At 37.1% G+C, this 13266-nt stretch overlaps 1 protein-coding gene across 1 annotated transcript in view; it reads right to left on the bottom strand.

Moving 5' to 3' along the window:
- Positions 1–8406, bottom strand: part of TTC39C (tetratricopeptide repeat domain 39C) — a 33341-nt gene extending 24935 nt beyond the window's left edge. The window contains exon 1 of the mRNA XM_087931161.1: positions 7962–8406. Within this exon, the coding sequence (XP_087787287.1) occupies positions 7962–8098 (137 nt within the window). The 5' untranslated portion in view covers positions 8099–8406. The remainder of the gene's footprint in view (positions 1–7961) is intronic.
- Positions 8407–13266: the final 4860 nt, after the last annotated feature.

Here is a 13266-nt window from a genome sequence, read left to right as displayed (position 1 = left end):
CAATAGTTACAAATAATGCCTTTATAATGCATTATTCCTCTGTTTGCCAATATTCTCTGGTTACAAAACTCATAGTTCTATGTCAAGAACTTTGATTCAGAGTTCAAAATATTTAAAAATAATGCAATTTTTCCTCTAGTGTTACATAAGAATTCCAAAACTATCATGGTAAATACTTAAAGAAGTATGATAGCTTTGAAATAGTTCTACAGTTCTCTACAGGATCTGTTACGTAAGTAATGTTAAGCCATCAAATTTATAGGAACATATTGCTGCAATTTGACTGATTGTGAAAGGAATCAGCTAGGAACACAGCAAATAATATGCATAATCATATTATGCATATTATGCATATGCATATGACACAAAGTACATTATTGTTGTATATTGATAGATAATTGTATATGCATATCTCAGTAGGCATTCCTACTTTTAAAAATTATAGAGGAGTCCAAAAGAGCTTTTATTCGCATGGGTTATATTTATTAATACTATCTTATTAAAAATTACTATTGACATACTCGCTACCACTAATGCTTCTCACAATTGTTTGACAGGATTTTAATATAATATTATTTTTTAATATAGGATGGCAAATAATTTTGATTTTCTTGAGTCTTAGGGTCCATGGACTACACTTTGAGAAACACTACTTCAAAAGAGAAACATTTTATAACAACTTCAAAATTAGATGGTCTTTTGCCCAGGTTTTGAATGTCCAAAGCTAGTTTCTCCAGGTGTCACAATCAAACTGATTTCAAAATAGAATATGAATTAATTTAAACTTCTCAGACCTTTACAAAATCTTAAATGGGTCCCATAGTAAAGAAATATTAACAGTTTCCTGTATAACATCTAGTCTACAATGAATCACACATATTACAACTAAGTGCAAGAAAAAACAGCTTTTCCAGTTCTTAATTAGAGCACGCAATAATCAGCGATAAAACCGATTTGAAGGTCATTCTCCATAGCTTCAACTGCATCTACAAACCCATGCATATTCATATGCATATGACACAAAGTACATTATTGTTGTATATTGATAGATAATTGTAATATGTGCATTATATTTTGTACATTAATGTAATATATACAATGTAATATATACAGTACATTATGTATAACATAGTACATAGTACAGTATTGTTGTATAAATGTATATGTTTTGTATTAGAACATGAATTTACAACAAGGTAGGCCAAATGCTGCATTTCAAGTTTATTTACGAAACCTCAATTTTTCAATCTCAATAGCAAATATTATCATAACAAAATTATTCATTGTGGCTATATGTTGGGGTAAAGTCATACATTTTGGAGTCAAGTCTCTTGAATTAAACTTAACTCCATGCTGTTGTTTTTCACCATGATACAACTGGTTTGCCATTCCTTTTTCTAGGAGGATTGGTTTTTTTAAAACTTCCCTACAATTCTGGGATTTTCTGATAGTTTTTTTATCCAAATGCTCACAAGGTTCTTCTCAGGTTTTTGAGACAGCTAAGATCAGCTGTGATTGTAAATTGTCTGGGGACAAAAATCAAAAGCCATTAAGACAATTTTAAGAGTCGCAATATAACCTGAAAGCTTTCAAAAACTTGTCATTAGATAAGGAAAACATCAGGACAAGGTAGGAGGGAGGAAGAAAAACTAAAGTTAATATTTGAATATTCTTTGTACCATGTTGCAATATGGCAGCAGACTGCAAACACACAGGTGTTAATAGGTGTGAAGCTGCTGTTAAAGATATTCTTAAAATCTACTGGAGGAAAAGGACAAACAATAGACATATCAGATATAGGTCTATGAAGTACATATAGGTGGAGTAATATTTGTTAGCACACTGCAGACATACAGAGATCATTCTTTAAAAGAACTGATAACATTAGGGTGCATTGAGTCTTGATTATCAGTGACCTTTCCACTGTCTACTTAAAAAAAAATTAAGTTCTGGACTTTATTTGTTCTTTCTGTTCAGCATTTTCCTTTCCTTTCCAATAGAATTTCAGAGTATTTGTAATAATCAAAACATTGAGTCCTATGTAATATTTTCCAGAATTTAGATTCAATAATCTCTTTTTGAATGTTCCTCCCCAAAGCTATCAGAAAATTTCTACTGTTCATCTTAGTAATGTCTTTTCCTAGTTCTTTTCACAGTTTTTCCCAGTACCATTGCCTTGATAAGGCTCAATTTCTTTGAACTAGAAATGGAATTTACAGATTAGAAAAAAGAACAAATTTATATTGACTATAGTCCTATAGGCAGTGGGGCACGGGGAGAGGGGGAAAGAACAGACATGTTTATATAAGTCATGATGAAATATTACAATATTGGACAATTTTAATACAATTGCAGACCCTGTATGGTGTAATTAAGATGTTGAATTGGGAGTAGGAAAACGCAAGTTCTAGTATATTCTCAGTCACAGAAAAACTGTGACTTTGAATCACTCACTTTCTGTCTTTTAACCCAGCCTACCTCCCAGTCTTGTTTTAGGGGGGAAAATAGGTCTCCCCAAATATTAATGCTAAAATAATGGCAGTTGCAAGTTCCATTGATGCTTCTGAAATATTTTGAAATGTCCTAGTGTAGCCTACAGCCTCCCAACTGACAGCTTCTATCCATGTATTGCCCTAGTTAGTTTCTGCTCACAGATAAGGTGACTTATTGCAAATGTTTAGTCTAATTATCTAAGCAGTTTAATAAAGTTTAGGAACCAGCACAAAAGGTGAACTAACCAGTAGTCAATGCAGTTAATTACAGAAAAGTAGAAGTCCTACTTTATTTATATTCTACTTAAACACTCCGGTCCTGAAGGCCAAACACCTCTAAAATTTTTACTTTATTATAGATCTTCTTTGAACAAATCATTAGGCAATAGGTTACTAAGTCAATGGGAACATTACCTATTTTACGCAATCAAAATTAGAAGAAAGGAACACATGCACATGGAAAGAAACTTATAGTTTGAGCAGGATTCCTTATTAGTAGTGTGTGGCCTAAAACACCAGACTCTAATTAGAACTTCCAAGACATGAGCTATAGTTTTGTGAAAATTGTGGATAATGCGCATTCAAGGTTTTGAACTTCTCATAAAGTCTGGTCTTGTGTGCCTCAGATCAGATTGCATTGAATTCTTACAAACCTTGACCATATCTCTGCCATGGCCATCAATCTTCTGCTGTGACATGTTTTTCCTGGAATCCTTAACCTTTCTTCTGCTCTGAATCCAGTATGCCTGTAGGAACTTTGTATATTAATTTGGACTGAATTAGTTTTACAGCACCATTTAGCTGAAACATTTAATTTTTTAATTAATGTTAAAGATTGGAACTGATTGGCATCAAATTTGTGCTGTTTTTAGTATTTTAAAACAGCTTTATAGCTTAAAATGATTTTATGCGTCTTTTAATTTTTGATAACTTATGAGTTGGTTGAATGAGGGGTTGTTCTATAAGTGCTTTAAATAAAATAAAATAAAAATGCTGCAATGATGGCTATTAGACTTTGGGACACAATTCAAAGGGCTAACGGTTGCCTTTAAAGCTCCACTTAGAGCAGGGCTGGAATATTTCTGGCAGTTCCTTGCTGGAATTGAACCTGCTTGTTCAGTGAAGATAGTAAGGATGATGTTCACAGAGATATTGTCAAGTGGCAAGAAATCAGCAGTCCAAGCAGTTCAAATGTATATAGGTTTATTGTATATTAATGTTTTCCTCAAGAATCTGAATTAGTAATGGTCAAAACAAATTGGTGATGGATAATAATCAACGGATTTCAAGTGCGGGCTGGACTTAGATCTCCTGTTGGCACAAAGGGACTCAAGGTTGATGATGTGTTTGACCCTCCCTTGGGTTCAGCCTGATCATCTCTTACAGAAATGAAGAACCTAGGCAACGAGGACCGAAATATTGTTTAAGGCCTGAGAAACAAGCTAACATTTGGATGCAACTCAGGTAGATACTTTCTTGATTCACTGAAGTATAAGTACCAGGAGAGGAGGGAGCAGTGACTTGCAAGATTATGTATGATTTGAAATGTCCAGGCCAGTATTAATAAATATAGTTCCAGTTTTCTTAAGAAGTTAATTTCCTAGCCTGGTCTACCTATGGGGGCTGACAGCCTATCTGTTATCTAGAAGTAATCTGTTGAGTTTATTTATTTATTTAAGAGACTTATATGGTCACAAAATGTATGGGCCATAATTCCAGATAGCTCACAACAGCAATAAAAACATAAGAGAAATAATAAAATATGTTGGTGTGGCCAAGGCAGCAGGTCTACTCTCTGATATCTCCACTTTATAAAATACTTTCTTCTCAGAAATATGTATGATCTTACCTTCTAATATTTTGCTTGTTTAATTTCAGCAAATGTTGACACCTAATTAATTGGTTTAGGACATCTTACGTAGTTTTCTGATTGCTATTTTACAGCTATGTTGGACTTATTTTTCTTTTTTTGTTATTGTACACCACAAAGTATTTTGGGATAGGGTTGGTTGTAGGTACTAGTTGACTAGTAAATAGTTTAACAACTGACTCTGCTGGCATCATTGTCACTACCGTACCACTAATAGTTGATTGGAGCATTAGGCATGGCAGTGCTCCCAAATGGTACACAAAACTACAGAAAATGTAACAATTGGCATTGCAATGACTATGTCAACATTATTATGTTTTATTTTTGATTATTTTAAAGATGACTCTAGAAAATCTTAATTTGTATATAACTTCTGAAAAGATATATGTTTTGTAGACATTCTTTGTAAAAAAAAAATCAATATGACATCCATTTCATGCTAAAGTTCTTATTGGAGGATCTCCTATATTTAGTGGATTGGTTTAAGTACTTAAAATGTAATATCTCCTTAAGTCTGAGCTTGATTTGGGGGCTTCATGGTCATATCAGGATCATTTTTTGTAGAAATAAAACAAATGTACACAGTCATCTTCTGGGATGTGTTTTCAAACTATCCAATTTAGTTTACAGCTCGGATGTTTCTTACTAGTCTCCCATCTGTGTACCAAGCAGTTTAGTTTATTTAAAGCTTTATGAGATTAAACAAGATTGTCTGGGTGCTGGAAACTGCATTTCAAGATATATACCAAGCTTACTTTGACTGCATAGAAAAAACTTATCTTGAAAGAGAAAGATAGGAAAGGGAAAGGCTAAGAAAATAATCTGCTCTATTGAAAGGGAGTGGGGGATGTAATAGAAGATGACAGTACTCCTCCGGCAAATATTTGCAGAAAGCAAAGAAACGCTCTCATTAACAAGATATGTGTTATTTGCGTTTAAGCTTCTTTCTCATCAGTAGAACAAAGTACATCAATATGTTCTGCATCTTGTGAGTGAATATGGAGAGATGAAATAGAATACACCCACACACATTAATAAAAACAAAGGACAAGTCAGGAGGGGGTAGAAATGGGATCAATGAAGTCAAAATGACATGGCAGTTTGTACAGTAAGTAACAGCTGAGCAGAGGCTTCCTTGTCCAAGAGTGTTATAGCAGCACCAGACAAGATTGTAAATAAGATACATTGAAGGAGAATGTCCAAACCATTTTCCACTGCAAAGGCATGTTAAGACTAACAATACCACTAGCAAAATAAGTCCCTTGTTATATAACTGGGGAAAAATTAACACCTGCTAAGTCTAGGGTTGATTAATAGTAAACAAAGGAAGCTTAAAAGGAATCTTGGGATAATTACGTTTCCACTGCAACCAAGCTATTTGAAACCCAGAAGACCTCTTTGTGTCCCCAATTTGAAAAATCTGCAGGAAATGCAACCACCACTGGAAAATACTTGACAGATTTCTGTCTAGAAAGTAAGCTATTAGATGCTATTTTAGGAGCCTAACTCACAGTGCTTTAGAGCAGTCTTTTCCACAGCTTGGTGCTTTTTATATATGCTGAGACTACAATTCTAGAAGCCTTAACCAGTCTGACTCCTGGAAGCAGTTGCCTGGGAAAGGCTGGAAAGCAGAAAAAGGAGAATGATACCATTACACTAAATAGTATTTAAAATTGAGAAAATAAATGGAAAGAAACTATAGGTGGTTTACCAAGTTTGGAGGAGGAAAAGATGATACTAGTAGAGGGAATCTGATACCAAGAGGTTGCTTCCCTGAAATGACACTCAAAAGCAAATCATGGGCAGAAACAAGAACTCTGAGGAAAATAAAAAGGATAAATTGATGACCACTTTTAACATTCTCCAAGCAGACACTACTAACTAGTCTACAGAAAACTGAATTTAGACCAAATACAATTATTTTTGTTACTGGAAACAACTTTAATATGGTACGGGGCAGCTCTTTCTAGTCACCAAACTACTATTGGAAGGATGAGAAGCAAACATGGATGAAGATAGGAAGGTAAGCATGTACACACAGAGAAATTAATACCAGGCTTGCTGCAGTAATTCATGACAACAATGACTCTTGCACTCATTTATGGGCAAGTGAAGCAGAAGTGCCAGCAACTACAGTGAGAAGAATTGATGGTGTCCCAGAGGGAAGGAGTTTCAGTAGAATAAAAAGGAAAACAACAGCAGAACATTTCCATTTTATTGGTCCTCTTGTGACAGGGGCATAAAATTGTATTATGTAAGAGGGGAAAAAGAACAACATTTGGAAATGCATAGAATCCATGCAATATAAATGGCAAGTCTATACTATACGTTGTTCCCCCAATGGTACTTGGAATTATGGAAGGTTATTATATTAGCAATGATACATTGTAGCATTATTCCATTTCACTTAATTTAAAACTGCTGTTCATGCATTTTTTTTTCCTGTAAGTTTAAACCTTTTAATCAAAAGGAGTATGGGTTTTTTTTTTCTTGAAACAATTCTTGAATAGGTTGTAACATTTGCCAATAGGCAAGCTGGCTTGGTACATAGATGTTAAATTTACTTAAGACAATTCGTGATCTTTTCTATGCTATGACAACACCCACAAAGAAAACAATCCTTCATTTGGAAGTCGTATTCTAGATCTCCACGCACGCACGCCAAGTTTATACGCGAAGGGCAACCTGCTTAGAAGCAGTGCTATTAATTCAAGTAATTCAAGCACTAATTCAAAAATCAGAATTAAAAGCCACTCCAATGGTTCACTGCCTCCAGAGAAAGCATGTGGCCAGATGTGAGGGATTCACTGGAGAGATTCCAAGCAGGAATAAGAGAACTTGAAAGGGGAAGCCCTCATCCTAAACGAAAAAAAGGCTCAAGTGCAAGGTTTCTGTGCAAGGCTGTCACAATAACAGTCTAAAAAAAAAAAACCCAAGTTCAGCAATACTAATTCAACCTCTTTGAGGCTGAATTACTAGTTCTTACCTCTTGGCAAATGAAGACGGCGCGGCCCTAAGACAAAGGCCTTTTTATGCAGATAGATAGATAGATAGATAGATAGATAGATAGATACACACACACATATATATACATATATACACACATACATATATATTTGTTTTCTTAAGTTTTCACGGGTACTTACATGTATGTTATTCAGCTTTGTTCGGGTATTTTCCCAGTCATTATAGTTGTGCTTTTTTCCAGACGAACACAATACAGAAGCCTGATGATGGCAGATGAGATTCTGCAGAAACGTTGCTACAACTTTAAAAGCACAACTATAATGACGTGGGAAAATACCTGAACAAAGCTGAATAACACACACACACACACATACATACACACACACACATATATATATATATATACATACACACACACACACACACACACACATACATATATATATATATATATATATATATATACACACACACACACACACACACACATGACATATATATGTGACGCTCTCATTGCGGGAGGCGATTCACCACGACCCGCTCGCCTTGAACACAGGCGGTCCACCCAGCCGATGGTCAATCAGCCCCGGCTGAAAAAATTCTCTGCCACGCAAAGAAAAGAGCGAGAGTACCTGTATTTCCTGAAGAGCTGGTCGGATTCTCGGAATCCGTTGTTGAGCAGCATATTGATTCCAACCAGCGCTAGCTCGGCGTCCTCGAAGGGCAGCGGCGCCTCTCCGGTGCCGCCGTCCTGCTCGGACCCGGCCATGGTCGTCGGCAGGTGGGAGACCCACCCAGCAGGCTCCTGCCCGCTGCGTGGCGCTCCGCCGCTCGGGGGCCACTGGAGTAAGACGAGCCAACCCGGCGTCGAAGCTGACTGGACACCTCGCGCCTTCCCGCTCTTTCGGCCACGGTCCGCCACTCCACGGCTAACCGCTCTTGCAGCTCCCGCAGCCGTGGCCTGGAGCCCAGCCGCTGAGGGAGGCGGGGGGAGGAAAGAGAGAGAAAGAGAGACCCCTCAACCTTCGAGCCGAGGCTGGCAGCTGCCGCTTGCCCGCTGCTAGGGCGCCTGCGCGGGAGGGCAGGAGTCTGCGCGCTGCCAGCTCTGAAGCGGCTTGCCCTGAGCGCCCGCTTGGTTCCTCGCTTCGGAGCGGCTGCTCTGGTTTCCACGAGGTGCAGAGATCTTGGGCGGGACCCTATTGTGCGCTGCCGGTTGCTCTTCCTTAGGGGAATAAAGGGTTCCCCCCCACCCGCTCCAGTATAAAAGGGGCGAAACGAAACGGCCAACTAAAATCCGAAGACAGTCCATTTAAGCGGTCCATTTAAGGCAGCACTGTCGGTAATATCCAATCAGAGGTCCGGTTTGGTTTAAGGGCTTAAGCCAGAGGTCTCCAACCTTGGCAACTTTAAGACTTGTGGACTTCAACTCCCAGAATTCTCCAGCCAGCTGGCTGGAGAATTCTGGGAGTTGAAGTCCACAAATCTTAAAGTTGCCAAGGTTGGAGACCTCTGGCTTAAGGCACCTGGCTAGAAAGCAAGGAGACTTGAGTTGCAAGTCTCGTTTTAGGCATTGAAAGCCGGCTGGGTGACTTTGGGTCAGTCACTCACTCTCAGCCCACGAGGTTTCCGCAACAAGGTTCCTGTCGCAACCAATGGATCAACGCTCGGTGGATCCGAAAAACGCTATATTTACAGGGAAAACGCTAGGAAGAAGCGTGTGTTGGGGGGTGGGGTGGGGGAATCGGGTAATGAACAAGACTATCGGACAATCCTATCCGAAGTTTCAACATGATGCTACTTTTTCCGGCTAGGAGCTTTGGAGCGATGTCCAGCCCGTTCTAAGCTACGGTGATGCCGCCGGGCGTACGAGTCGTTTATCTGGAGCCGGGTTGATGGGGAACTGAATCTGTCATCTCCCACACGTAGCTGAGACTGAGCCCTATTGAATTCACTGGGGGTTTCCACTAGCTTCATACGTAACAGAGGGCGTATCTTTCTGACTTCGGAAAGGAGCAGCTGGAAGTTGAGAAATACTGAGTTATGTGGCCGGGATTTAAAAAAAAATAAAAATAAAAAAATCCACCGCTTGCTTTATTATTGTGGATGCTCGATGCCCTTTATTAAGAACATCGGTCAGATTTATCCTGCATCCCGTTAACGTTTTAAGTCGGGGTCTTAAATTGCTAATTGGTCATTTTATTACTGTTTTAACCAATACAAAAGTTCTTTTAGGTAAGAATAGTTGGGTTTTGATATTCAGTAACAAAAATATTGTTTAATCGATATTTTTAACAGGTCCCCTTTCTGCAGCATTTTTTTAAAAAAACTATTTATTTACAAATTTTAAAAAGATCAGAAATATTCCAAAGATTCCTGAAATATCTTGCAAGGCTTTGCATACTGTAAAATTAATCTCAAGTGCTTTTTGTTTCTTCCCATGTCAGACATTTATTCATGTGATTGTTGTCAGTTCTAAATAAAGTAGATGTCTCAAGATGTAAGCTAAGAGTTTATTTTTAGCCTGTTACAGAGAAATTCTAAAAAAATGGGCTTATGTTTTCCACTAAGCCATAGTTAGTGTGCTTGTTTGTGCCACAGCATACTGTGAGAATTCAGCTGCCGTGCTTTGTAAACAATTGCTAATAGTTTTGTGTTTTGCCAACCCAGCCAATAAATTATGGTCAAGCAATCCATACACTGAATTCATTCATCGAAATTATTCCCTAATAATTTCCTTATTCCTTACCCTTCCAGAGATATATGCTGTGGGATAGCAAAACAAGTCAAGATGGCAGCCACAGCTGTGCAGTTGAAGCCCCACCTCTTTTAAAGTGCATGCAGTATATTGAAAAAGACCGGTTTATAATTACAGAGGAACAGGTAAGATTCCACAACCAATTGCACCCTGATTTCAGATGACCCTGAGGCTATAGATAAACCTCCAGGTTTCCTCAAAAGTTCTCAGAGAGTGCTAATGACTGCAAATAAATACAATTCTTCCACCACCACCACCATCTTCTCAGAATCTGTCATTCCATTCCCCACCATCAGAACTGATTAAGCTTCTTGGATGAGAAGCAAAATGTTTTCTTAAGGAAAAAATAGTCCAGTTGCCTTTTAAAGAAAAAAAAGCACTACACAGGTAGTATTTTGCTTTTTTTAAAACACCCCTTCTGTGTTCTTCATTCAAATTGGAAATACTATAGTGACATTTTAAAATTTGTCACATAATTTAAAATAGTATTCTTTACAGAATCACAGAACTGGTTCAGAATATTTTTGTGAAAGCAAATAGTAATCTTATTCTTTGCAAAATTCATACTGATAAACATCACCAATATATGGCATTTCTCCCAATGTATTTTCTTCAGAGATTTATATATCTAAACTTCTGGCTGACTTGCTATCAACTATAGTTGATTAAACTTGTACGCTACCCCATTCTCAATTGCAGGAGGCTTACATCAATCAAAGAAATGATAAAATCAAAAACACAGATAAAAGGTGATAAGCATGATGAATGAAGTATTTTATTTGCCCCACTGAAGGCCTGGGTAAAGAAATGAAAAGAATGAGAACAGCTGGCTACAGAAAATAGGAAATTCTAGAAGCTCCTTGAAGACTGGAATTCTCATCTAAGGGAATCCATCCACTTGTCAACTCTGAAAGAGAAGCTGAGTTGCTAGATAATTGGTTCAGATTTTTAAGCCGTAGAGAAGCCTCATATCATCATTTTATGCTGCATCCAGATTTTGCTCAAGGACTGATTGGATGATGAAAGAACAATTTTTAAGCTGTAAAATCCAGTTATTAATTCTGCATTGTCCTTGATAATAGGCAGACATACAGCTTTGATGGCAGTTGGGAAGTAAATATTGGGACAAATCAGATTGTTTTTCTACCAATGAAACTGTAGATAGTATACTGGAATAATGGGGAAATGTGCAGAATTCAGTGACAATATCCAAGCCATTTCTAGATATCATAGCAAATAGATTCAGTAAACTAGCAAAATAATAATAATAATAGGCTTTCAGAGATAGAATTTTATTGATTTCTCAGAGAAACTAAAAGCATAGATAGGCAATTTTCCCCGTGGTCACATTGTTATTTTGGAAACCTATAGGAGTAGGAGCAGGATTTTTCATCTGTTTTTCTTCCTTTTCATTTGTTTTGATAACCTTGATATCTGTGAATGGTATGAAACTCTGGAATCTGGCATTGTTTATCTTTGCAAGAAATTACGGTTTATGCTGTTAAACATCTAACAGTAACATGTAATAGCAATTTAAATTGGAGAAAAATATATCAACTTTTGGTATTTTGTGAGGTGCTTAGCTATGTTGCACATGGCTACTTCCTTAGGTATATTATATATTATCTCTTTTATCCTCTCCTCCATACATTGTTAAGACTACAGAAGAAAATAGGTCCAAGTTCTTTCAAGTGAGGAAATGTCATTTAAAAAAAGAGTTAAATGCTTCCTTTCCCAACATGTCAAAAGTGATCACGTGGCCACTTGAAATTAAAAAATTGGACATTTTCCATAAGCCACCAAAAATGTTAAGGATTATCTTCTTCTAGACAATAATAAATAGTACCCACATTTGCTTGATTATGGAAGGCCTTTTTAAAGATTATTTTAATTTATCAATTTTCTTTTTTAATTTTTAAAAATTAAAGACGGCAAATGTGTTTCTATCTGATGTCTCATATATAATTTGAGGGTAATATTCTACAGATTCTGCTGCATGTGCTTGAAACAATAATAAAGCTTAGTCTATAATTTAGGGATAAAACTGATGCAAGTGTTCATTTTATTCAGTAACTCCCGAAAGTGGAAGAATTTTCCGCAACCTAACACATTAAATATGCACATTCAAACATAATAATTTTCATGAACATTTCAACAACAGCATTTTATGTAGGCAGCGGAGTGTTGATGCTTAGAACAATCTGCTCAAGGCTTCTTGCTTTGGTTCTGAAACTCTAAGCTAGGTATGACTATATTCTCCTGTTCTGGTATTGAAGGAAACGCAGGTATAGAAGGCCAAAAGTATGAGTAAACCAGCAGAAGCAGGAGAGGGTGCTGCTTATAATTACTGCTCTTCAAATGGATTTACTAGTCAAAATAGGTAAGATGGCACTCTGTCCTTCATTCTCGGGACAACTGGCCTGAAGTGCTAAGGGAAAGAGATGGCTTCAAAATACATAATGGGAAATCGTTAAACACTACATTCTGGTGGTTTTCTATTCCAGCATTGAGTTTTCCTCTATGAAATGCATATGTAAATATTTCATACTCTGTGAGTAGGTGAAAATCCGAATATTAGCATGACAGATAACAAACTGTAGCAGGAGAACCGGCTGGAGGCACTGGCACAGGTTTTTTTTTCTATTTTTTTCTCCGTTTGAAACTTTTAAGCATCACAAAATGATGGGAAATGTAATTATACTTCTTCCAAACCTTGTACAGCTTGGCCTGTAAATTAACAATGCAATTGCCATGTTAGTTTATTTATTTCTAGAGCAGAAGTTTCAAATAAAACTTTCCCCATGTTCTGTTGAAGTTGGCAGTTTCAGTAGATAAGTGGAACCATTAGGAAATATATGATGGAGGGTAGAGAAAAGCAATGAGATTTCATCAACAATTTTTATGTCATATGGCCCGACTTATGTTTCCTAAACTTTAGATAGATAAACTGGTGCTCTCCAGGTCAGTTTCAACTTTGGCAACCTTAAGATGTATGGACTTGAAATCCCAGATTTCTCATTATCCATATGAGTTGGGGAATTCTGGGAGTAGAAACCTATACTTTAAGTTGCTAAGATTGAGAAACTGCAAACTAGAACGTTCATGGGGTTTTTGATTTCTGTCAGTTTCAATCAGCATGGCCAATTGAAAGTGCTTATGGGAGTTGTAATATAAAACAATTT

This window comes from Pseudonaja textilis, chromosome 3 (assembly GCF_049901715.1).
Source record: "Pseudonaja textilis isolate UNSWEBS1 chromosome 3, rPseTex1.2, whole genome shotgun sequence".
Lineage (NCBI taxonomy): Eukaryota > Metazoa > Chordata > Lepidosauria > Squamata > Elapidae > Pseudonaja > Pseudonaja textilis.
The sequence above is the reverse complement of the archived record's forward strand: the minus strand, read 5'-3'. Positions and strand labels throughout refer to the sequence as shown.